This window comes from Camelus ferus, chromosome 16, assembly GCF_009834535.1.
Source record: "Camelus ferus isolate YT-003-E chromosome 16, BCGSAC_Cfer_1.0, whole genome shotgun sequence".
NCBI lineage: Eukaryota > Metazoa > Chordata > Mammalia > Artiodactyla > Camelidae > Camelus > Camelus ferus.
Window position 1 is genome coordinate 50,939,979 of NC_045711.1, and position 26,850 is coordinate 50,966,828.

Here is a 26,850-nt window from a genome sequence, read left to right on the forward strand (position 1 = left end):
TTTATCCATCTTAAACACTGTCTATTGGATTCCTGATAACATTGACTTGTTAGTTCTTTTGCAGCCCCCTCCCAGTCCATTCTTGAGGTTTAGTTACGTCACTACTTCCAGATAATTGGTACTTTTTACAGAATTGTGACTGTGTAAATATTGTTCCCCATAGAACTTAATAATAGATTACGTTCGCGTCCCCTCCTGAGAGCCAGGTGCTCAGTGCCCTCTCCGTCCCTCTCTGCACTCTCTGCCATGCCGTGTCCTCAGCGCTCCAGAGCTCTGGGGCTTAGCAGCGCCCACTTCCCTCAGAGACCCCTCCTCCAGGTTCTGTGCTCCAGTGTGTGCTAGTCACCTCCTCGGCCGGTCACACAGCTGCCATCCTGGAACTGCCCCTCCCTGCTTCCCGGGTTGGGCCTTTTCCTGGCTCCCTTCTCTTCTTGCTTTCTTTACTATCTTTGCTGGAGCACATCCCAGTTAAGAATCCCTAACCAATATTTAAAGACGGATGGTCTTTAGACCTCCTCATGATAATAGTTATACCTTTAGTAGATATTAATTGGGAAAAAATATGTAAGGACCAAAAATTACTGTAAAGGTTATTATTTCTAGAAAATAAAATGCACAGGCAGCCTGAGGCGGGACGGGGCTCACACCGCGTTGCTCCCCGGTGCCGTCTCACTCTCCTCATCCGGCTCTTCCGGCTCAATGGTCAGAACCACGTCAGCTGCGCCATCTCTGGGTGCCCTGGGGTAAGAACAACAGTGCTGAGGGCCTTTACTCTTGAAAGGGACAGTTAAAATTTTCATTATTTCCTCACTTGGATGAGAAGTATAAGTTATCCCAGATCACTTACCTCACAACCCTACTGAAAATCTCTTCATCAGAAGACTCATCATGTAGTTTCTGTGCCATATTTTTCTTGCGTGTGGCACTGAGAGGTCTGTACAAGTCCCTGAGCCAGAGCGGCTGCATCCTCCAGAAGTCCTCCTAGAACAGAAAAAGGGGGACATTTGTTCTGCGTCTCCCCTGCTTTTGCTGGCAACAATGCTTTATCCTCCTGAGATTTACCTGACTCTCGCTTTCCTCTGGGCATTTTCTACGCAGCACAAACTGAAAGAAGCCCCTTGGAAGAAAACACACACAATTAGTGATGCGTGCCACTTTCCACACCTCACAGTGTCTGTCTCGTCTTATTAGGACTAAATGGGCACCTCAGTGAACACTCACCACCAGCAAAGGCACCACACACCTGGACCCTGATGATAATTCCATGCACACTGGGCTCCCAGAAGCTCTACATGCCTGTCTGAGATGGGCCCCCAGTGTCCCTGGACAGGCCTCTGCGTGTGGCCGGGCACAGAGTTCGGCCAGACTTTCTAGCCCCACTCGCCTGCTCGGCCCTGCCAAGTGCCCTCGTGCAGGGAAGACCCTGCATAGCCGTGCGGGGCAGAAGCATGTGACTCGAAGTGTTCACCCCAGCCCTCTGCAGACGCAGTCTCACAGGCAGCACGTGCTGGGGGCTGGGTGGGGGGAGCCCCTATTTTCCTAGCTGCTTTGTCCTGTAAGCTGAATCACACCAAGTAAACCCGAGTCCAACTAGCAGTTATCTGACTCACTGACTTTCACACCGAAGGCTGTCCCCAATGCTAAGTGAATTGTGAAATCAGTTTAAAGGCCATGACCAGCACTAAAACACAAAATATTCCTTTTGGAATATACATACAATAGGAAAAAAATCAGACTGCATAGTAAGTTTGTTCTAGAAACTCCTTGTGTCCTATAGTATGTGTTGCTGATTTGTGACATAAAATGTAGCTCACAGCCCAAGCAGTGTGATCAATGAAGTCCTCAGTGGAAAAGAACCATCTGTTTGATACTCACTAGCAGTATGGCCATGGGGCAAGACCTTTTCCCTTTCTCTTTCTCCATTTCCTTAATATAAAAGGAAGAAATAAACGACTGTCTAAAGTTTCTCCCACTTAAAATTCTAAGAGGTTTGGACAAAGGGAATAGAGTAAGGGCCTGAAAAACCAGCAAGATGACAGGGGGAGTTTTCCTGTCACTTTCTAGGAAGGACTCATATATTCTCCCTTCCAACAACTTTGAGTGAGGCTGGTCCTCAAACCCTAGAACCATGCGGCCTTCCCTACTGCAGGACCTCCAAGGCCACTGGCCCAGCCCAGCCTGATGGCCACCACCAGCAGGAACAGGTAACAACCCAAACCTCTCCCCCTCCCCCTTCTTCCCTTAAAGGACTAGGAAAAGCAGAGCATCTGGGCCTGTCCCTTTCCAACTCAGCTTTGGCTGGGGAGCTAGTTTTGCTGGTAAATAAATTCAGGTAAAGCATTATGATAAATATTCTTCCTGCCTTTTGTGCTTTCTTCACTATAAACTGAAAAGATTGAAATAGATGAGGTCTAAGTTCTCCTCTAGTTCTAAAATCCTACTTCAAAAATTACCAGACTAGGGGGAGGGTACAGCTCAGTGGTAGAGCGAGCTGCTCAGCATGCACGAGGCCCTGGGTTCAATCCTCGGTACCTCCGTTAAAAATAAATAAACCTAATTACCTCCCCCACAAAGGTAAAATGAAAAATAAAAAGTTACCAGAGTAGTATTTACCTTATGCTTTTTTTATGGCCCTTTGCTGCTGTTCTGTGAGAATAAATCTGTTTTGGAAGAAACATGATCAGAATTATTCATCACAATGACTATCTCCAAATCTTTATTCATTCCTTTTTATTTTAAGTCTTATCTATCCAGGGAGACGAAGACTTTTTTGTGGAAGGAATGCGATCTTGTTTAATAATCCTTTTGCCTCTTTCACAGTACCCAACTTAGGATCTTGTGTGCAGCTGGCAATACATTTTATTGATTGTTTTAGGTAACAGATAATTCCTAATAAAAATTCTTAGAAGTAGGGAAACAAAAATATCTACCAGAAACCTAAGCATGGTTTTAAAGCCAATAAGAGTAGGATGCCTATCATATGGCCATGACTGGTCACTGTTGAGGAGGTCCTCATCACTGCAGTAAGAAAAACACTGGAAAGGAAGAGACGAGCATGTTTGCATATGAAATGACGGACATCCTTTAGGTTGGAGGCAATATGAGAATTCAGGAAGATGGCTACATACAAAATCAAGAGATCAACATATAAACCTCAAAAACTTTCCTATGTAACACAAATGACTAACAAGTAGAAGAAATACCCCATTTACAATATCAATAAAACTGCATAAAGTACCTAGGGATAAACTTAACTGAGAGTGTATAAGATCTCTGTGATGAAAACGTTAAAACTCTTCTGAAGGACATTAAAGTGAAAAATGTATACATGGCATGGGATACCATCTTCCTAAAATGTTGTAAAGATATCAAGTCTCCTCAAATTAACCTACAAATTCAATGCAGTCCTATTTAAATCCAAGATAAATTTTCAACAAAACCTGGCTAGTTGACATTTGGTAGAGAAACTGTGCAAGAATAGTATGAAAAAGATGGTCAAAGAGCAGGAGCTTACCCTACCATTTATACAGTATGTTCCAGAGCAACTGGAATTAGGTGGTGTGGTACTGGTACCGGTATAGGAAAAGATAACTGGATCAATAGAACAGTGTCCAGATAAAGACAGTATTTTTAGATTAGTGAAGGAAGAATGAAACATTCAGTAGAAAACTTTGAAACAATTCGATTTTCATGCAGGGGGAAGAAGTTAGATCCCCTACCTCAACTACACAAAAAAAAAATAAATAAATAAAATTCAAAGAACACATGGGTCTGTTGATTGCTGGGCTCTCTAGCTACTTCAAATAAATATGTTGCATTACTTCTCATTGTGGAATTGACATAATGCGTCATCTCTCTTCCACTGAACATCATTTTTGTCAACTTTAGGAAAAACACTGCATGGTCCCTGTCCTGAAAAAACTAATCATCTAAGTGGAGAGGAAATAATGAAAGTGATATAAATAAATACAAAGTTTATGCAAGTTTAAACTACATAGCAATTAAAGCAACAAAAAAGGAGTTTATAGAAATTCTACAAAAGCTCAAGGCCATATGCCACCTGGAAATGCAGGGGGCACAGTCTGGGCAATGGCCAATAATGACTAGCAAGCTGACCCCATGCTAGTCCTCAGGTTCCTAGACTCAGAAATCAGACTCTCTTCACCAAGAGGGATCTCACATCTTCCTATCGAGGCAGTCTCCCTTTATCGGTATCACAGTATTGATCAGAAATCAGAACGCAAAATTATTACTTGTCAGTGAGAAACCATCTGTTCTACAGACAGGGCTTCTGTGTCCACACAAGCAGAGGACGTCCTCCTGCAGAGACAGGCCTCCATGGCAGTCAGCAGGCTACGGTTTGAGAACAGAACTACAACAAAAGGACACACTTCAGAGGAGCCTGAGGCAGGATTTTATTAACAATATTTTGATGGAACCTACCTGCACAATATCTTACACACCAGAGAAGAAAGCTGGAAGTAAATCTAATGAATCGACAAGATCACACTTCTCTCAGCCATGTCCTTTTAGCCCTCCCACAGTGACTGAAGGCTCCAGGAGGGTGGAGATGATGTACCTTATCATTTCACCCAACAAGGAAAGAAAGCAGTGAAGGAATGAGAGTGACTGGTGAGGTGCAGTGTTTTGAGTTGAAGAAATTTTACTACCATGTCAACTCTGGCCTTCTTATAAACTTGACTTTTCAAAATAGCCTAATGGCTTGTTACCTTGGGTTCAGTTCCACAGAGACCCCCTGGGACTGGAGCTCCTTTAAGAATCCCAGGCATATAACTTCCATAAAGACCAAAGCCTATCTCAGTCCTTGTGAATGAAGAGGACTATGGAGTAGGGCTCTGAATCTCAATTGTCCTTACCTCAAAAAGGCAGAAATTTATAACCAAGACTGCCACTACTGCAGTTACTGTCACAGATAGTGATATTGTGAAGATGAGTTTGTTGGTATAGCTGGACCCCGGAACTTCTTCTGTGAGCTAAAAAAGTAAAGAGTAATTTCTTTTAAAAACAAAGAGAAAAGATGAACTCTAACTATTCTTAAAACTATTCAGACACTAGCTCACTCTTCCTTTTTTGTGGGTGGGGGATGGGAGGTAATTAGGTTTGTTTATTTTTAGAGGAAGTGCTGGGAATTGGACCCAGGACCTCGTGCATGCTAAGCATGTGCTCTACCACTTGAGGTATACCCTCCCCCTTAGCAAACTATTCTTAAACTACTCTAAACCCCATCCTTTCAAGTGAGTAGCTTATAGGTTCTTAAACAACATACCAGATCTCATGTGTTACTGATCTTATCATCAGCATTTTCTCCTAACAATTCACCTTGTGTGTTAAGGCTCCCCTAGGAATAGTGGCACCATTCTCTAAATGAGCACAGTGGGAGATCGCTGTCTTAGCCAGTTTCATGGGTAAGATACAGACCAGGAGCCCCTGGTCTTCCTGCTTTGGCACTTTAATGGCATGTCCTACACTGAGTAAAAGTCCAGGTCCCCTGTTTCAGGCACTGTCCTCACCTCATTTGACTCCATCCTTGTCTGTTCACTCCGGTCTTCTGTGCTCTCACTGATATAGTTCTCAGCTTTCCATAGGTCGGTATTCCCCTCTGCCTTGGACATCTTTGCTTTTTGCTGTTCACTGAGCAGCTTTATCAGGAGGCCTGTTCTGGTGAAGAACTTGGCACAGGACAGCTTCACGTGCATCTCAGTGCAGTCCAGTTTCAGAGTCCGGATCATGTGTGAAATAAGGCTTCTCATATAATCATTCGGGATGATGGACCGTAGCTGCTGGTTTACCTGGATTTCAAACTGATCACCCAAGGATGAAGGCCCTGGGGAAGTGAAGCCGGTGGGTTTAGAGGGTAATTCAGTACCCACGTTGTGGTATTCCTGTTGTGTTTCGTCCGTGTGTTCAACAGTTGGCATAAAGTTGCCTGCAGTAACAGAATATGTGCTGGGAATATCCGTACGGGCAGCGACTTCAGACATAGCTCCTTCTGGCAGAGTCACCTTTCCTACAAGAGGGTCTGAAGGAGAAAATTCTTCCAGAGGATTTTCCTGAGAATTCAGTTGTTCCTCTGAAGAAATAGCTTCTCGTGAAGGAGGGTTTATGAGGCTCCTCACTGCAGAGGATGGAGGCCCACCTGCAGATATTCTGAGTAGCTCTTCCCTTTTCAAATGGTGATTCCTTTCAGCCTGGAATGCTCTGTGCATCGCACGAGAGCGAGGACCAAGAAACATGTGTTTTTTTCTGGGACGCGAGGTTGGTTTAGAAGCTTCCATATTTCTAACTATACTTTCTGCATCTTCTAAAATAGTGTAGGATAAGTCTTTTGATTCCTGTTGAACCTCAGATTTAGGAAGGGTGGAGGCAGGAGGCAGGGAAGAAGAGACTGCTGCTTTATCTTCATTTATAAACGAAGGTTTTGTGTTGAAAGAGCTTCCCACTAACTTCCGGGGCCTCCGCATGTGAAGCTGCCCCCTGGCTCCTGGGGCCAGCCTCCTGAGCGCCTCTTCCTTGGCAGTGTTCTCCGCAGCTGGCTGGGCATTCTGTTTCCCCCAATGCTTCAGTTCATTGACACTTCCTTTGATGATGACATCTGGGTCCTTGAGGACCCAGTCCACTCCCTGCAGCCTTTCCCCTACACTCTCAGTCTTTGCTGGGCTGTTTTCCTGTGGTTGGGCAGTGTCCAATTCCTTTTGAAAGGTCTGCCATAATTTGTGACCCAAAGGATCGGCATGTACATGCCTGGCAGTTTTTTCCTTCTTTTTAACTTCGATTTTTTTTTGCATTTGTGAACCTGCCCATTTTTTCAGATGATAGAATGTCTGCAACTTATTTTTATAAGTAAATTGTTGGATTTAGGTTTAACAAAACGGTTCCTTGTGTTTTTTCCCAAATAACCCAGGGGCTTATCTCCATCTTGTAGGTGTAAAAAAAGAAGTTTAATGAATGGTAAAAATGCTGTCTCTAAATCTTCTAGATTTCCCTCCGAGAAATAAGGCAGTACATAATTTAGTGCACTGATAACATCAGTTTCATCATTAAAGTCTAGCTGTTCATCGACGAAGGCTGAGAAGCTGACATCATGTTTGTCTGAGGACGCCTTCTCTGACTCAATAATCAGCTCGGTGCTGGTATTATTTTTCCGGGCTTCTAACACCTTCATGAACAATCCTTCTATGTTCCCTACAGCTGCTCCTTCACCTGTCAAAAAAGAGTCTTTTTGATAACTGAAGGCTGATGGACAGCTTTTTGCCAATCCACAGCCACATATCCCAGTCAAATAAATTAGAAATCAGCAAACAGTCTGGGTGCCACTTACAGAGTGAAAAAGAAACCTCACAACAGAAGGTGAAAAAGATATATTTTGAAAAACTGGCTATCTACTCAGAAAATCCCATGGTGTGAAACAGAGTAACAGTGCTTAGGATTATTCCACTGGTTTCCAGGGGCCAACTGCCCAGCACTCGAGAAGTCAAGGCTGGAAGACAGCTGTTCCCCACTCAGCAGGATGCTCTGCAGACCCACTGTGACTCCTCACTTCCATACACCCTACCCCACCCTGCCTCAGACGCAGAGGAGTGCAAGGCTTCTGCTCTCCGCCTCCGCAGTGTGCTCATGTCCTGCTCCCCTCACAGGTGATCACAACAACACCCGCTGCTAACAGGTCCTCATTTTGATGTGATCTTTTCTGCTTACCCCCCAATTCCACTTCTTGGTTCCTGCTCCCATATATCCCAGTCCCCATGACAGGAGGCTCTATACAGAGAGAAACACCATGTCCACCCTGGCTTTCCGCTAACATGTGGGCAGGGATCTGGAGTGCAGGTTAAGAGATTTGCCAGGCTGTATGCAAATGTGGAATGTTCAACAAATCAATGGAATACCTGAAGTCCTAAAATGCGGATGGGAAAAAGCAACTGTTGTCAGATGCCTACTTTGGTTTCATTTCATTTCACTCCTAGTATTCCCAGCCTTACCTGGGGACCCATCAAGAGCTTCTGACTTGGGGTGGAGGGTATAGCTCAGGGGTAGAGTGCCTGCTTACCATACATGAGGTCCTGGGTTCAATCACCAGCACCTCCGTTAAAAATAGAGGAGCTTAATTACTTCCCCTCTAAAAATAAAAACATTAAAAAAAAAGCTTCCAACTTTCTGAAGGTCATGTGTACCCCTGTGCAGCTGGGTCTCTCTTCCAGGATTAGAAGTATTTTTGGTGGCGGTGGTTAGGGTCAGAGGAAGAGGTGAAGGTTCATGAGAAAGGAGGAACAAGAGGTCACAGACAGCCCGAAACCAGGCACAGAAGATCTAGGCACTAGGCCACAGCACTTAACGCCTCTGATCTTGCTTTTGCTCACCGTGAGAGGAGATTTAAAATGCCTGTTCTGACCACTTCTGAGGGAGAAGGGAATAATATAATCAGTAAAAAAAAAAAAAGTTTGGAAAATAAGGAACTGTTTTTCTGTCAGTAGCAAAATGTTATTATTTATAATGTGCTCCAGCTCATTCTTAGGGACCAGTATTCAAGCTATCTGGGCATGAAAGCATATTTTGGAAGTCATTAAGTTAAGTGCCAGTAAATCTAATGTATACAAAAATCTTTGAAAGCATCTTAGTGTTTTGTGTATAGGAATGCTTGAGATTCAGAGCTGGACAGTCTAAGAATAAAAGAGCCACCCCATCCACTGGAAGGGCTAGGTAGCAGCTTCTGGTTACGGAACCAGAAACTCTCAGGCTCCAAATAAAACATAAAACACCACCACTTGTATTCTTTTATAAAACTGCAAAAGTAAACAAAATAAACAAAAATATATTTACACTTGCCCCAAAGACAAAGGGTACTTGAAAACTAATGGATATCAAATCGGTTTACAAACTGTGATGCAGTGTATGAAAAAGTTCTCATTTGGGGATAACGCATCCAACAGAGAGCACAATATACAGTATGTGGCCATGAATGTTAATTCCCTTCCCGCTTCCATGCCTTTCTCTTGTTCCTCTATGTATGTGAATCAGTTACATTACTAAGCTAACAATGTAACTGAGGATATTATGAGTTTCGTAATGTAACTAAGAATCTAACTTTTAGCAAGGGAGGGGGGTCTTAGAAATTTAGGGAATTGAAACTCTGAATGGATAAAAATTAAAAAAAATTCTATTACATCAATTGTTTAAACATTTTATCATCACTGATTAAAAACAAATTTAAAAAGATTAAAAATTTATTATCAGGCAGTGCAGACTCACCACAATGTGTGGTCTCTGTCAGGCAGTCCCTGTCACAGTGCAGTTTGACTGTCTTGCAGACAACTTCAATAGTATTTTTAAATTGGCAGAGGCAGCAGGTCCGACGGCTAGGTAAGATTCTATAAATGGAAACAGAATTAAATTAGTGGTAAAGGAGTGACTTGAGTAGGGAGGCAGGCCAAGGCCACCACAGGGCAGTGAAGAAAGGAGTTCTTAGGGCACATGGCCTGGAGAACTGGCACAGGCACCAGTTGGCCAACTGCTGCTCTTAACTGTTGTAAATAAATACAGAGACAGAAGTGTCCAACAGAAGGGTAAGGATGGCAGTGGGTGTTGGTGAGCCTAGGAAGAAGGTGACAGGGATTAGAGTTGGGTGACACTGATCTGTAGTTTAATTCAGAAGTATCTCCTCCCAACCCTAAAGTCTCACTTTGGGTTGAGAGTGCACAGGAAGAGGGCAGACTTCCAGGAAGAGTCTGAGTAAGTCCCCAACTTCTGGAGTCCCTTTCTCAATTCCTAGTTGTGAGTAGGAAATGTATTAGAAATTACTCTGGGGATTAAAAAAACACTATGGTTAAATAATAACAGATCACATTCACCAACTCTGGATAACCTAAACATTCAGGAGAAAAACAATGAGGTAAAACAATTATATTAAAGAAAAGCATGTGAGTTCATAATAATACTCAAAGTCGGGGGAGCACTTCTTTACAGAACAATGCTAGCTAATAATGTAGAAGGACAGAGAGAATTAGGGAAGTGCCATTTTGCAACTACCAGTGTGACACTCAATTCAGAATGAAATTATCATTGATGCAGACTTGGGTGAAGAGTGAAAGTAGGATCTTCACTGATTCCAAACTATCACCCCATAGAATATTTATTACTTACCAAGGGAAAAGATAACTGTACAATGGAGAGATACAAAGATACTTTAATCAAGTGGTCAAACTTAGCATCAGGCAACCTGAAGAGATGAAGTAGGAAGGATATATCACCAGGATATCTATTCTTCCTCAGAATGCTTGCTTTGAATCTAATTAAGACATAGACAAATTCAGATTGTGGGGCAATTTTAAAAAACTGGCTTAGGCTCTGCAAAAATGCCAATGTCGTAGAAGACCAACAACAACGACAAAAAACCAGTAGAGAAATGTTCTAGGTTAAAGGAAACAAAGACATGACATGCAATACCTAATCTTTGATTGGACCCTGTATCTAAACACATTTAAGAATGTTACTGACTTCTGGCCCAGATGAAGTAACAGAACTATTTAACCTCCTATCTGAAACAATGTGGGGGGAAAAAAGATTAAATATATGAAACAACAATTCTCAAGAAATTGGACCTCTTGCAATAAAGTTCAGTCATCCCCAAGAGATGGGAAATAAAAATGAAGTGATCCCTATGACTCCCCTAGTTTACTTCTTTCAGAGAGTTTCCAGGTCATGGTACAGGGAGGAGAGACTCAGACAGAAACTGGAGGACTCCCTGACTGAGGAATTGGAAGAGTCCAGGAAAATCAAGGTGACTAGAGTTCACAAAGCACAGCACTAGAGAGAAAAGAGGTGCACAGACAAAGAACTCTGGAGATATGCAGAGGGATCTCTTGAGTATTCAACAAAGTACTGGTCAGTGCATGTGTGTGAGGAGTTACTTGAGGCCAGGAAAAGAACCACATGAAAGGATTAATGATAATAACTGGATGTGACACAGTGTTGGTCTACAAAAAAACTACTGAAACTAATAAATGAGTTATTGAATTTGCAGACTGTAAGATCAATATACCAAAAACTAATTTCTCTCAACAAATAATCAGAAATTAAAGTTTTAAAACACTACTTACAGTAGCATTAAAAGTATAAAATCCTTAAGAAAAACTCTGACAAAAGATGTAGAACATCTGCATACTGAAAATTACAAAATGTTGCTGGGAAAAGTTAAGGAAGACCTAAGTAAATGGAGAGGTATAACGTGTTCATGGGTCAGATGATTCAATATTGTTAAGACATTAATTCTTCCCAAATTGACTTACAGATCTAAATCCCAGTAGGCTTTTCAATAGAAAGTGACAGGCTAATTCTAAACTTCACATGGAAATTCCTGGAATAACTGAAACAACTATGAAAAAGAGCAAAGTTGGAGAACTAACACCACCTTGATTTCAAGACTTACGAAGCTACATTTTCAAGATATTCTGATATGAGTGGGAAGATAGACAAAAAGATCAAAGGAACAAAATATAAAGTCCAAAACTAGAGCGATATGGACAGATTGACTTTTAGCTTCAAAGGCAGTTGAGTAGAGAAGGAATAGTCTTTTGAACAAATTTTGCTGAAACAATTGAATATCCACATAAAAAAAAAATTCAATCCAAACCATATACATAAATGAACTCAAATTGGTTCAAAGATCTTTACATAAAGCCTAAAAGTATAAAACTTTGAGAAATAGGAAAATTTTTATGACCTTGACTTAAACAAGATTTCTTAGACACAACACCAAAAGCATTGTCCATTAAAAAAAAAAAACAGACAAATAAGACATGATCATTTAAGAATTTCAGCCCTGTGAAAGACTCTTGAGAGAATGAAGTTAAATCACAGAATACTTAGCAAATTACATATTGAATAAAGGATTTGTTTCCAGAATGTATAAAGAACACTCAAAACTTAATCAAAAATATAGATAAAAAATTCAAAGATACACAGATGGAAAAGAAGCATATGTAAAGATGTTTGACATGATTAATCACTAGGCATGCTACACTGAGATGCCACTACGTAACTATTAAACTATCTAAAGTTAAAAATAACGATCATAGCAACTGTTGGCAAAAATGTGAAGAAAATGGAACTCTCGTACACTGCTAATGGGAATGCAAAATGGTACGGTCACTGTAGAAAATAGTTTAGCAGTTTCTTAAAAAGTTAAACATGCACTTAGCATAGGATGCAGCAATCCCATCTTTAGGTATTTTGTCCCAAAGAAATGAAAACATATATTCACACAATGTATGTTTACACATACATGAGGGGTTTTAGCAGCTTTATTCATAACAGCCAAAAAAACTAGAAACAAAGTTCATCCAATTCAAATGTTCATCCAATTCAAATGTTCATCCGTTCAAATGTTCATCCCCTGATGAATGCATAAACAACTGTATATCCACACAACTGGACCACTACTCAGCAATAAAGAGAAATGAACTACGGACAGGTGCAACAGCATGGATGGATCTCCAGAGACTGGCTAAGTGAAAGAAGCCAAGAACAAAAGGCCACATATCCTATGACTTAACTTACAAGGCATTCTGGAAACGGCAAAGTTATAGGGACAACAATCAGACTGCTGGTTGCCAGGGCTGGTGGTGGGAGGAGGGGAGTGACCTCAGAGGGACATGAGGTGACTTTTGGGGCTGCAGAAGTTTTCTATATCTCAGATGTGGGGGTGGCTATATAACTACACGTTTGTCAAAACACAGCAAACTCTATAAAAAGAGTGAATTCTACTATATGAAAATTATGAAACTTATACAACAATAAACTTGACTTAAGGAAATAATAAAACTTAAAAAAAACAATTAACTGAAAATAAATGTAATAAAAATCAACTTACAGTTTTTCTAATTCAAGGCTCATCATGAGGATTCTTTCAATTGTTGTAAGTGAGACTTCTGTTTTTCCCAGGTCTCTGAAGGAAAAGCCCACACAGGCATGATATAAACCCAAAGACAAAAATTCTACACTTAAGAAGATAATTAATATGTGATTATTTCAATTCTGGCTTCTTACTTGCCATAGACAATAATCCCAGGGAGCTCTTATTGAAAAAATTTAAATTTATTTACATCATTAAATTACTGACCTTGGTGCTGAACAGGACCATCTTTTTCTTTTTTCTTTTTTTTTTTTTACCATTATCCTACCTCTCAATCTCAACTGCATCCACCTCTCTTGATTACTTTTTTTTTTTTTAAATAATGTACACCTTATTCCATTTTGCTTTCTGGGATAAATCTTATTTTTACAGTGTCTGATCTCTGTAAGTGTTTTTCAACACAATTTTCTTCCTCTGCTGGCTGTCTTACCCATATACATCCTTTCTTAATCCTTTTCTTTACCAATAACTCTTACCTCAATAACCCAGTTAAAATTTAAATTATGACTTCTTAGCCAAAATCCTCAATCTCTGATGAAAGCAAAAAAGAGCAGAAATCAACTCAAGAGCCATAAGACTGCTGCAATACTTACAAATATCTTAATGCTGGCAATTTAAAAAGATAAGAATCTTCAACTGTTGTCAAAGGATTATGACTAAGAATTCTGAAAAATAGAATGACAGTAAAATTATCTGCATTTTCAGTAATGTCCATGAAACTTTATATTCATTTTTTGGTATGAAACTTAAAGGTAAAAAAAAAAAAGGTCATTTTCTGAATTTACCTATAAATCACCCTTAGAATTTGTAAAACATTCTTCATTTGGGAACTACCCAGGTGTCTAGATGATAAAGTAGAGAATAGAAAGAGAAAAAAATAGAGGGGGAAGTGGATAGCAAAGAAAAACATATGCCAAAGAACTTTTTAGGTCAAAAGCCCTAGAAGGGACTATGCTGGTAGGAAGCCCTTCCTCTGTAAGAAATACTATTTCTAGTGTCCTCCATAAATGAAGGCATTTTTCTTTCATCTCTAGAAATTTTTTAAATTGCATGTTTTAAACTACCCAGTTAAAGACAAAAGTGGGACCAATCCCTTGCTTCTGGAGCTGAAGAGAAAAATACAAGAGGAACTGGGGAGACCCACACTCCCACCGCACACTCCCATGTGTGTTCTTCTATCACACCCTTTGCTACTGTGTGTGGGATCACCTGCTTACTTGTCAGTCTCCTAGATTGTTAGCGCCATGAGAGCAAGGACTATACTTTGTCATTGCCATCTCTGTGCCTGACACAGTGCCTACCTAGTATTTATCAGGTACTTAAGAAATGTTTGTTGAATAAATACCATTTTGTTTATATATCAACAAAGTGGCAAATTCATTTTCTGAACAAATTTTTATTCCAAAATGCTGGAATAGATTTTCTTCTCAATTCTTTGAAACAAACAAGAAAAAGAAAATAATTTTAAAAACCCAAAAGAAACAAGAAGAAAATTTGCCTTTAGGTTAATTAACTCTATTCAAGAATCATTAGTGTACTTTTGCAGAATATTATAAAGATCATCACAACTAACACCTTTTGGATTGCCAGGTACCTATGATCAGCATTTAATATTTAATCCTCACAGTAACCTTATGTGATAGATATTATTATCCCATTTTACAAATGAGGAAACCAAGGCACAGAGAAGTTATATAACTTGTCCTAACTCATCAAGCTAGTAAGAGCAGAGCTGGAATTTGAACTCAGTTCTGACTCCAAATCCTGTGTTTAACCTGTATTTTAAAAAAGAAGAAAAAAATAATAAAAGGAGTGTGTTTAAAATAATTTATTACTTTAACCTTAATTTTGAGAGCACTAAATATAGAAATACCTTTTCAAATTTCATCTCCCAATCTGGGAGAGCCTCTATGAGAATCACACTTTCTCTTTTATTTCTTTTCTTCAATTACCTCCCATGATTAAATATTTAATTAGCCTCTGGTCACTGAGGCTTTAGAGATTTTAAACCATATTGCAGGCTAATCACTAAAACGGTGGAGTGAGGACATCTGAAAATTCATCCCTCCATAAAACAACAACAAAAAAACTTGCAAAAATGGTCAGAATCAACTTTCTCAGAACTCTGGAAATTTAACCAATGGGCTTGTGGCAATCTGGGGAGCAATTTATTTAAGAAAAACACATTAACTTCTGTCAGGACAGTGAGATCTGCATTGCTTTAGCTAGTCCTAGACCTTTGCTCTCCATGACAGTGGGAGCCTTCAAACACAGCCCACATCCTAATAACCAAAACCTTCCCCAACTTGGGAAAGGAGACAGTCACCCACGTCAAGGAAGCACAGAGAGTTCCACACAGGATCCACCCAAAGAGGAGCACACCAAGTCACGTAGTAATCAAAGTGACAAAAATTAAGGACAAGGAGAAAATATTAAACTTAGCAGTACCAGTATCTCCTCGGAGAATAAATAATTAAGAGTTACCTCCCACCACCAAAACAAAACACAAAGTTAAGAACACTGCTTAATTAATTAGCTCTTGGCTTGTCTTTGAGGTTGACTTCACATTCAAAATAGACTCTAGCACACCTCTCACTTGTTCACCTGGGGTTTGTCAATAACATAGAGGTTTCATTCAAGAAACTGAGTTATAATTACCCGAAACCCAGGCTTTGTGGGTCTTGAACCTCACCTACTTTGGAAAAATCCTGTCTAATAAAAACATGCAAAGTTATCAACACTAAAATTGCTAGAACCCCTGCCAAGACCTTGGAAGGGACCTAGGCAAGTGGGGAGCCCTGCAGCTTCAGCTTCATTTAGTTGATGATAAATCCACCTCAGCTGGGGCCCTTTTCCAGACTTATTAATGCAGGGGTAAACAATTATTTGAACTTACAAACACCTCAGTAATGTAATAGGCAACAAAATGACAACTTGAGGGGTGGCACATTTTAGACTTTCCAGATTTGGCACAAAACAAAGGAGGAGCCCAGCCCCCAACACACACTGTATTCTCACAATCTTTTGAAAGTAACCGTGAATGAATTTTAGGAAAGCTATTAATTTATTTCCAACAGCAGCTCTGATTCTTTCATTAACTTTTGCTGCCATTTCAGAAGAACACAGAAATTCAAGATCAGGCTCATGCCTCTTGCTTGACCATCTTTTCTAACCCACCTACTCATTTTCTACTTCCTTGCCTCCCTACTTGGCCCCTGCTGCAGAGATGCTAGCATGGCTCTCGTAAGTTTTACCATCAGTTTTCTTCCAGTATGAAAGGTTCTTGGGGACAAAATCTTTGGCCTATTCTTCTCTGTAACACCAGCACTTAGTGAAGTGCAGACACACAGTGCACACTGGCACTCAGTGAGTGTTTTCCAATAAATTCATTCATTTTTATCTACTGTGATTCCACAATTCTTCCTCTCCTGGCTCGCCTACATAACCATAAGGAAACTTAGATTCTAAAAGAGACTCTTGGTGTTATAAAATGTTTAGGAAAGGTCATGAGTTTAAGACATGGTACCAATGCTACTAAAACCTCTTGGCGGAGGGACCTAACGAGCCCCCTCTCCGGTGTGCTGGCAAGAGAAAAACTGACCCTTTGTTCTCTTTCCACAAGTTAGATACCAGCAAACTAATGAGGAGGGGAGGGAGGCTGCCACTGGTGGGCATCTGCAGAACTGTTAGTCCAGCTCCAGATGCACCCTCGACACCTTCATTAACCCAAAGAAATCTGTGTGAAACTGGATTTCTGAACCACAAGACAAACAGAAGTCTTTTCCAGAGCCTGATTTAGAGGAGACTCTTCACCTTGAGTCTAAAATCCCCTTCAGAGCACTAAACCTACCTGCTGTGATCTGCTTGTGACATGAAGAAGTCACAGAATTTTCAAGGTTCTGAAAAACCCACACTTCTTATTAGAAGTAGTCAGAAAAGACAGTATAGAGAATTCAGTGATGGCAATGTATGTTCTTCGTATTTTTCACACTACAGCTTAACACAAACATCATACCTCAAAGGTTCCTACTGGCCACAGACAATTCACTTCAGACTAATATAGACTTTTTGAAAAATAATGTTTTGGATGGTTGGGGAGAGAAGTGGATGTTCAAGAATTCTTTCTGCTTTACCATTTAAAGGAAGCTAATACTTGAGAAGGCACCCATACCTTTTGCTCCCTGAAGAATTCTGGGCTAAACTTAGTTCTTTGCAGCTCTGTGCTGCGTAAGTTTTAAGTATTTAGGAATTTTGCACATGAGCAGGGATTAAATTCAAAAGTGGAATTTCAAGTAATATTCGCATACTGGAGCAACAACAATGGGATTCCATGACAATGCTAATTTGAGTGTTTCTGTTGGGTGCCTTTTATTTTATTGCTCGTGCCAAACATCAGTACTAGGGAGAGCCAAGTGCTCCATATATGAGTTAGACAAGTCGCATGGCCTCTTTGTACCTTAGTTTTCTCATTTAAAAAAAAAAGAAGAAGAAGAAGAAGAAAAAAAAAAAAAAGAATCGATCTCAAGACATAATTTCTGGAATCCACAGTGAGCTTACACCCAGATAACCAATTACCAATAACCAAAACATAGTTTTTTACATGTATTCATCTATTTCACTTACACCTTCTGTAGAAACTGCATTCCATGTGCGGCCCGGAACGTTCCAAAGCTCAGGTCTGTGACTGAATTACAACCAAGATTGCTACAAAAAAGGAAAAAGAAAAAAAAAAAAAACCACAAGCAAAAGAAAAAAGTATTCTTTCAGAACATTATCTTTTGGCAGTAATTCTAATTTATATACAATGAAACATGACCTCATTATCCCTTCCATACACTAAAGAAATCTCACTGTGGAAAATAGTTGCTTGTGATTTATAGCTTCATGATTATATACATGGTGCATTAGATACAAAACGGTAAATCCTCAATAAATATTTGCGATAAGTGATCCTTTCTTCTCTAGCGAAGGGCAGTACTACTGACATTTTGGGCCGGACAACTCTTTGTTGTGGGGGGCTCTCTAGTACCCTGTAGGGGGGTTTAGCAGCATCTCTGGCCTCTGTCCACCAGATGGCAGCAGCGTAACTATAGTTCTGATAACCAAAAATGTCTCCAGATATTGCCAAATGTCATCTGAGTGCAAATCTTTGTGAGACAAAAAGGATTAGCTACATAATTCTAGTAGCTTTCTACACTAAAATTTTAAAGTTTCAAAATCAGTAGCAAATTATTCTTATAAAAAATTAAGTTTTATAAAAATTCCAAACATAATGAAGTTATATTTGTAACTTACACAAACTGCAGAAAAGGTAGTGATTCAAATGTACCGCTTTCAATAAACTGTATTTTATTGCAAGATAAATCTCTAGGAAAAGGAAAATATTGCCTCAATTAGCTACTAGATATCTAATTAGTAGGAATAACTACTAGAGGTTAGAATAATAACAATGAATAATTGCAGCTTCTATATAACCTCTAAACCTTATGAATTGTTATTTAAACCTTCCAGAGCCCCTAACCCTGCCCTCACCTGTCTTAAGAATCTCACTTTCATGATGTTCACTAATAAAACATACACCTGTATAGATCTGGGTAGATTTTGGAGGTAATCTTTCCTCAGAGCAGAAGAATTGATTAGATAACCTTTTGTGGTCTCAACAAATTCTAGATTATAAGCTAGAAGTTTTTACCTCAATATATAATTATAATGTTTAATATGAAAAGCAATACTCTCCTATTTATACAACTCTCAGTTTAATTCTGTTTTTCTACGCCAACTCAATACCAGAATAAAAGATAGGCTTTCACACGACTTGAAAGGGATTACTCCTCTTATTAATGGGTAATTTGAACTAATTCAGCATTATACTAAAATACTGACTTTTATTTGAAACACCCACACTTGACTATAGCTGGCTATCTTACTTCCACTGATTCTAACTCAGTCTCTCCTTTCTCCTGGGTGGGTGTAACTGTCTTCTGACTGGTGTTTGCACCTGTAGTCTCTTCCTTTCTCAGCCATCCTGTACAGTCCTTTCTCAGCCATCCTGTACAGCCAAGTCATTAACTCTCCAGACGTGGTTCTCAAATACCACCATCACTTGTGAACTTACTGAAGAAATGCTCAGCTCTGGACCAACTGAATCAGCAATTGTGGGGCAGAACTTGTGCTTTAACAAGCCCTCCAAGTGACTGATTCTGCTGCAGGCTCGAGTCTGTCCAAGAGCACTGCTGTGGGAACGGGGCAGCTTGGCATGTTACCCTTGGTGTGGCCTTCAAAGCCCTAGATGACCTGGCCCTAATCTCCTACTCTTCTTACTTGTACTCTACAGGTACTCAAAGCATGTTTCCTGTGTTTTGCCTCTCTCCTACCTTCTTTTTGCAAATTTACTCTTCCCAAGATGTCTGTCTGATGACATACAGTGGCCCTTTAAGGTCTTGTTCAAACAGCACTGCTGTAACATTTTCCCTGATCCCGTTTGGAGTCTTCCCTCTTCTGAGCTCCAAAACCAACTTAGAACTCTCATTGCCCCCTCCACTTATTTTCTTATATAGCTATTTTTGCAGCCCATTTCCTCTGAGTATAAACTCCTTGAATGTATGGACTAGACCCACTCATGTGCGTTGTCTATCATGTTTAAAGCCAATGGTGGACACAAAGCAAAGTCAGATAGTTTTTAAAATAATTAGCTGGGGAGTGAACAGGAGGAAGAAAACAACTGTGTTAGAAGAAACACTCCATTTTCTATGCCTCTACAGCACTCTGTCATCCACTTAGTGTTTCTGCATGACGGTTTGAGCTTATGTTTTTTTTTCCCTGTAAGATCAGGATTTCCTAGAAGGAACTGTTTTACCTATCATTGTGTTTACAACACTAGGCACACTGCTTGGCATATTCTTTTTTACTGATTGACTTTTTTTTAAATGAGTGAGAATAACTTATGCTAACATGAAATAATCTGCTAAGAGGGTATTTCATAGTAGAAGTAATTAATGGCCTAATCCATTGAGCAGTTATCTCATTTTTTTCCAAACTGTGTTTCTAAGGTTTGGAGCCCAGATGACAGAGGGACCCAAGAAGACTAATACAAAAGTGGTTGCCCCTTAAGGCTTGGATGGTTTGATAGTTAAAAGGACTATTTTTAGGGTCATGTGAGGCTCCTTATACCCACTTCCCTCAGCCTTCTATATTTGCAAGAAGAATCTCTTTGCCAAAGAGCATCATTAGTTAGCTTAGTAAGGATTAATGACATACACAGCTCTGGATGCCACAGACAAAAGATAAAAATTGATGTTTTATAGCAGAGAACACAGTATCTCCTTATCGCTAAATTAACAAAACTACTATGCAAGCATTTCTTTCCTTGTATAATGACACTGCAGAGTTTTTCATTTTGTAATTAGTGAAGTTAGGGACACTTCTAATATGCTTATTTGCTGTAAACAATTATAACTATACCACTTTAACCATCACCTTAAACATTTTTAATATTGGTATAACAGTTCCTGCACTGAATCCTTAACACCAGTCTGTTCTCTTGGTAACTTGATACGTTCTGGACAATACTGTTTACATAATTCATCTACTTTAATATTTAACATTTAAACGTGAATTTAATTTAGATTAAAATTATGAGTTAATGGCATTCATATTAATGTAAGTGTTCTATATTTTCTGGTCCTGTAGGTGATAATCTGAGCTTTAATTTCTCTCATTCTACTAAAGCACCTTTTTCACACCTTTTCTGTGAAGGTCACACAGTGAGTCCGTGAGGCTGTGCAGGCCACACACAGTCTCTGCTGTGTGTCTTCCTTTGTTTTTTCCCTCCGTTTTCCCACTTACAGCCCTTTAAACATCATCCTTAACTTGTGTGCTGTGCAAATACAGATCATGGGATGGATCTGATCTGTGGGCCATAAACTAAAAATAAGTGGATGGTATATGAAACTTATATAATAAGGTTCATATGGGTGTCCATAATTGCTCAGACCACATTACCACTTTTCCTCTACAACTAAAAGGTGTTTTTCTATCTATATCTTGTCTATATAAATTTAAAAATTAAAAATGAATAGGAGGTATTTGATGCTAGAGATGGGCTGGGGCCCTACAGACCTAGAGAATTACAGAATTTTATTGCTCAAAAAAACTGTAGAGATTATTTAATTTAAACTCCTTAATTACTTTATCAATAATATAACTAAGAACTTGTAAATAAATGATTAACTAATTAACTTACAAATACCGGAGGACTAGCAAGCCTTTAAATGAATCCTTATGTAACTCAGTCAAAGAATTATCTCTGAGAATTCTGAAAAATGAAAAGGTTATTTTTGGATCAAAATGCAAAACAACTACAATTATTTACTACATAGGACTAACTCCCATATGTAGGGGAAATCTGGGTAATGGTGCCACCTAAATACCCTAATTCTTATTTTAGACATGGTGATCTCCACTCTGGTTTCATTTAATCATTTCTTCTCACATCTTCCTTTGTGTCCACGTCTTTTCATCACACACACACACACACACATGCACACACACGCACACCCCTATCCACTCTTCCTCAGCAAATCATGTATTTAATGCCTATTCTTCTGATCACAAGTCCTTGGTTAGAACCCAGCTCTGGGCAGCACTGATGCTGCAGAGCTGCCACTCCTTTCTCTCTTTTCCCAAACCGTACCTGGAAGTCCCAGACAGAGTATATGAGGGATGGAAATGAAGTCTTTTGATTTTTTCCCCCACGGAAAATTTTTTTTTCAAAATTAAAATGTACGTAAAATATACATACCTGTTCACTTTAATAATTAGAAATCCGCATGTAACACCATTCACATCAAGAAAGAACACAGCCAGCGCCCCCGGAGCCCCCGCTGTGCTCCTTTCCTTACAGCCCTCTCCCTAGAGGGAACCACTATCCTGACTTTAATACTACTTTCCTCCTTTTTCACATGTAGTTTTGCCTTTTATACATCATCCACAAAGAATATAATTTATTCTTGCTTCTTGAAATTTATGTGACTGGAATCATTTGTGTATTATTCTCTATGTTCTTTCATTCAACAATATTTTGTAAATTTATTTTATTCTTGCATGTAGCATGTAGTGCTGCATTTCTAGCAACATGTGGCTACTGAGTACTTGAGTGGCTAATGTGCCTAAGGAGTTGAATTCTAATTTAATTTAATTATTTTTAAAATTAAAATGTAAAAACTGATACTCAATGTAATTACTGGAAAACTTTAAGTGTGTTTGCAACAATTTGGGTATGTGATACAACTTTTCAACTGTAAGTTTTAAGAAAGCTAAATACAAATAAAATTTAGCAACAAAATTGAGATTTCAAACAGTACGGACAAAAACTATGGAGACTCTCTCATTAATTTTTATACTGATTACAGGTAGATATGACAATACTTTGGATATTTCTGAAGACAACGCAAAAAGATGTAGAACATCTTATCAACAATGTAATTTGGGAGTTATATTTATGATTTGTCTATTCAAGTTGAATAATACAAACTGCCATGAAAAATGCCAGTTAACTGCTTTGAATATAGCTTTCCCCCTAAAATCACTTATTTTATCTAACCTGACTTGTCTACAAGTCAGTATAAAAAAATAGAAAAATGAGTAAAGGACAGATAATTCAGAGATGAAATACAAATGCTCAGCACACATATAAAATATTTAAATTCACAGGTACTCAGAAAAATTCAAATTCAGATGGAACCCCTTTTATTCACCCTTCAGATCAGCCAAAAATATGGAGAATATCCAGCAGTGGAAGGCTGTGGGGAAGTAAAGGCTGTCAGGGAGTGCTGACTGGATTGCAAACTGGCACAAGTTGCTTGAGGGCAATTAGAAGTTTATATCTACATAGTCTTCACCCCAACAATCCCATTTCTAGGTATCTATTCTACAGAAATACCTCACAGGCTCACAAAGATGCATGTACAAGGATGTTCATTGCAGCAGTGTTTGTAACAAGAAAACTGGACATAATCTAAACACCTTTCAATACGGGCATTATTAAACTGATATGTCCATACTATGGAATATTATGCAGGAGTTTAAATGAATGGGGCAACCCTCTATGTACTGGGAAGTAAAGAAATCTAAGATGTATTGTGACATTAAAGAATCAAGTTGCAAGATTTTACCACTTATGTAAAAAGGTATAATAAAGTCACACAACTAACTTATTGTTATCTGTAAATATGTATGTAGTCAAATACATGGAAAAGAGTCTGGAAGGACTGTTTTACTAAACTCAAAATTGTGTGGGTGGGGGATTAAGGCACAAGGAGGGTTTTCACTAAACCTGTTATTTCATTTTCCTATATGGAGGATATAATCATGTATTACTGGTATAATGGAAAATAAGTTTAAATTGGTTCTTGCTTATTTGAATGAGGGCCTGCCAAGTTTAATTTTTTAAATAAACACAGAATTTCAATCAATAGGTTGGTTTGGAATGTGAAGGGGGAAATACCTTTTAACACGGCTGTTGACCTTGGAATTCTGGACCATGAAGAATCTGACAAGGCAGTTAGTGTTTTGTATGCATATTTAGAGAGAATATACTCACAGTTTCTCAGTCCACCGGTAAGGCTTCCATGTATTTTCATCAATGTAAGAAATAGAGTTTCCTTGGAAATCTCTGTGAAGAAACACAGTTCATATCCTTAAATAGGTAGGAAGAGAATGAGCAGAGTAAGTGAGACAATCATGGCAACCTTGTGGGGAATACTCAAATGCAGAAAAGACCAGCTTTCTAACTCCCACAGCTTCTCAGCTTCCCAGTGGGCACAATTCCTAAAGATATAATAAAGATATAATGTGACACCACTTGCACAAGCAATGAGGCATCTCCTCAGAACCTGACCTTCCTATCTGTCCAATTTCTTGGATATATATTGCCAATTGTTTTGAATGTTAAGTCTTTTTTCTCCCAAAGTCACTTATGTGTCTAAAACGACTCCTGCAAATCAATGATAAAACTGGCAAGAATGTATCATTATCAGCAAGTAAAGAAATCTTATGCCAGGTAACACCAAAGCTTTGGCTCAGTGCCCTCTAACTCTCTCCAGGTATTGGAAGGATAGGGGCAGTTAGAAATTAGAGACTAATATGGAAAACTCTCTCTCAGACATATTGCAAAAGGAAAAGCACAGACCGCTGAACGAGGAGTAAAGTTATTACCTCATTAGGGGAAAAAATGCAAAGAGACTGGAAAGAAAGACACACATCAAAATAGTAACATAATTATCTTATGGGTGGGAGGGAGGGTGGGGAGAGAATTTCACATTTTATCCTGTATATACTTCTATGACATTTTCTTTTAAACAGTGAGAATGTATCCATGACTTACACATTTAAAAGAAGCTGTTAAATGCCTGAGGTTCAGTTTCAACCACTGACTGTGGATGGCGTTGAATCTTTACCTTTAGCTTTGTCCTCTTCCCTCAGCAACAACGATTTAGCTTATATGCACATTTTTCAGGGGGATCAGAAATAAGTCAAAACAGATACCTGTCTGGCCACCTGCCTACGGGACATTTCCACTCAAACAGAAGCCTTCTGGTTGCTTTATGTTCATCAATAAAACTGAATCCATTTCCCTCAAACTGGCTCTCCTTCCCAATTGTATTTCCACCTGTTGTACCACCATCGTTCTCATCAACATACTTGATTTTTCTCTCTTGTACCCCTCATCCCCTGACTCTAGGCAGTTACAAAACCTTGTCGGCTTCCCTTTGTCATGCTCTCAGGACTTCCTTCTCCCCATCACAACCACGCTAGTTCAGCCCATTCTCGCTCTCCTAGGTTTTGCTACAGCATTCTGTTTGGTCTCCCTGAATCCAACCTTCCTCTCTAGATCACACTACATATGGAATCTAAAATAAGCTTCTTGTTTTCATCATTTCTCTCTTTTCCTTGAAAACTTTCAATGGCTCCCCACATCTTATACCATATTTTTGAAACCCCCATTTTTAACAGTCAAGGTTTTTCATAGCATATCTTTCATTGGTGCTTAACCCAGTTCTTCACAGCTAGACTGATCTCTTAAATCCTGATTCCTGCAGCCACGCCTTTCCCTCGACTGTACTCCCTATTTTCACTCTAACAAATCACAGCCAGTCTTTACATTCCAGTGACAGTTTTAGCTAATCCATGCAGTTTCCCCTGACCTCCACACCCCAGTGATTCCAGGTTCTGGTTAATTCCAGCACCTCTCTGTATCTTTTAATAATTACACATCACCTCCCTTTTAAGGTGTAGTCTCATTCTTCCCACCTATCACTGTGATGTTCTGGAGACAATGCCATACTTCTGTGGCTCCCACAGTACTTAGCCGTGGGTTGGGCTTAAAATGGGTGCTATATATAGAAACCCTGGGGGCAAAGGTAAGTAATCAGTATAACTGAGGGGTTGACTAAAAATAATGGCTAACACTCAAATATATGCTAGGCACTGATATAAGAGCTTTACATGCATTAACTCATCTAAATCTCACAATAATCCTACGAGATGGTGACTATGATAATCCCCACTTTCCAGATGAGGAAACTGAGTCACAAAGCTAACAAATGGCAGACCTGGATTCAAACCCAGGTAGTCTGACTCCAGAATCTCTACTCTTAACCACTTTGTTGTATTACCACCAATGAGGTGGGGAGAGGGACGTGTTGCTGCAATGAGGATGAGCAAAACCGGAGAAGAGAAGATGTTAAGAAACTAAATAATGGAGAAACTAAAAATAGAGAAGGAAAAAGAATAAGGCAATTATAAGTAAAAGACGGGAGAAGAAGGAATGATAGTAAGAAAGCAAATGAAGATAAGAAATCACTTATAAGACAAAAAGAATGTAAAAGCAGTCAGTCAACATGAGCTGGGGACATGAGGAAGACCCAGGAAGACCCCAAAGGCTGCCAGGTCAGGCAGGATGCAGAGAACAAACGAGGAAAAGCAATTCTTACAGGACAGTGAAGGTGCCATTGTAGCTGTTGGGCTCTGGCACGGGCACTCTGCGGAGCCTCTCCTTTGGGCTGAGACCAACGCAGGACAAGGTCTCATTACTGCAGTGCGAGCTGACAGATTCACGCTTGTGGGACGCTCTGTTCCGGTTGCTCCTTTTCTGAGGTGTATGTTACAGACTGTACCACTGAAGGCTCAGTCGAAGCAGGTGTCTTCAGTGACCCTGGGTGCCGAGTTGTGGTAAATTCCTGGTCTACAGGTGGAACTGTGACTCGAGTCAGGTCTGGGTGTGCAAGTGCCACCTCAGGAGAAGGAGCTGTAGTCTTCCGGAGGACTGTAGAATGTTGAGCCTCCATAGCAGGTTCTGAAGTCATGGTTAGCTCCAGGTCTACATGATGAGGTGTGACACTGGATGGTGTGTGCTGACCATGACCCTTACTTGGAGTTGCAATGGTCACCACCTGATGGGGTGGATATTGAACGACAACCTCCTTTGGTGGCTCTGGAGGCTGAGTTGGGGTCTCTTGCTTGGTTGGAGAAGGTTCAACATCCACACTGGATGCTCCAGTTACAGTAACTTCCAGGTCCACAGTGTGAACTGTGACTGGAGTGATGCTTGAAGGGGAGAGTGTCACCTCAGGGTGTTCTGGAGGAGGAGATGTGGAATGTTCAGCTTCTGTAGTAGGTTCTGAAGTCACGGTAAGCTCCAGATCCAAAGGTTTATCTATGACACTAGATGACATTAGATGCTCAAGGTGATCCTGGTCTGGTGTGGGAACTGTCACCTCCTGATACAATGAAGGCTGATGGGGCTCTGGAGGCCAAGTTGGGGTCCCTGCATGGCTGGAGAAGGTTGAGCCTCTGTATTAGGTTCTGGACTTAGTGTAACTTCCAGATCCAGAGGTTGAACTGTGAACTCAGTCATGGATGGATGC

General features: G+C 39.8%; 1 protein-coding gene across 1 annotated transcript; it reads right to left on the minus strand.

Annotated features, from left to right (window-relative positions):
- On the minus strand, positions 1–26,289 carry LOC116669306 (leucine-rich repeat-containing protein 37A2-like). Its single transcript, XM_032498667.1, has 16 exons — positions 26,173–26,289; positions 25,918–26,075; positions 23,526–23,597; positions 21,168–21,239; positions 18,221–18,292; positions 17,549–17,629; positions 13,519–13,590; positions 12,884–12,958; positions 9,265–9,383; positions 7,081–7,221; positions 5,532–5,833; positions 4,878–4,994; positions 2,614–2,660; positions 1,063–1,117; positions 848–981; positions 1–738 (listed from the first exon to the last, which is right to left on the minus strand). The coding sequence occupies exons 1-16, from the start codon at positions 26,287–26,289 to the stop codon at positions 642–644; spliced, it is 1,731 nt and encodes a 576-aa protein (XP_032354558.1). The 3' UTR covers positions 1–641.
- Positions 26,290–26,850: the final 561 nt, after the last annotated feature.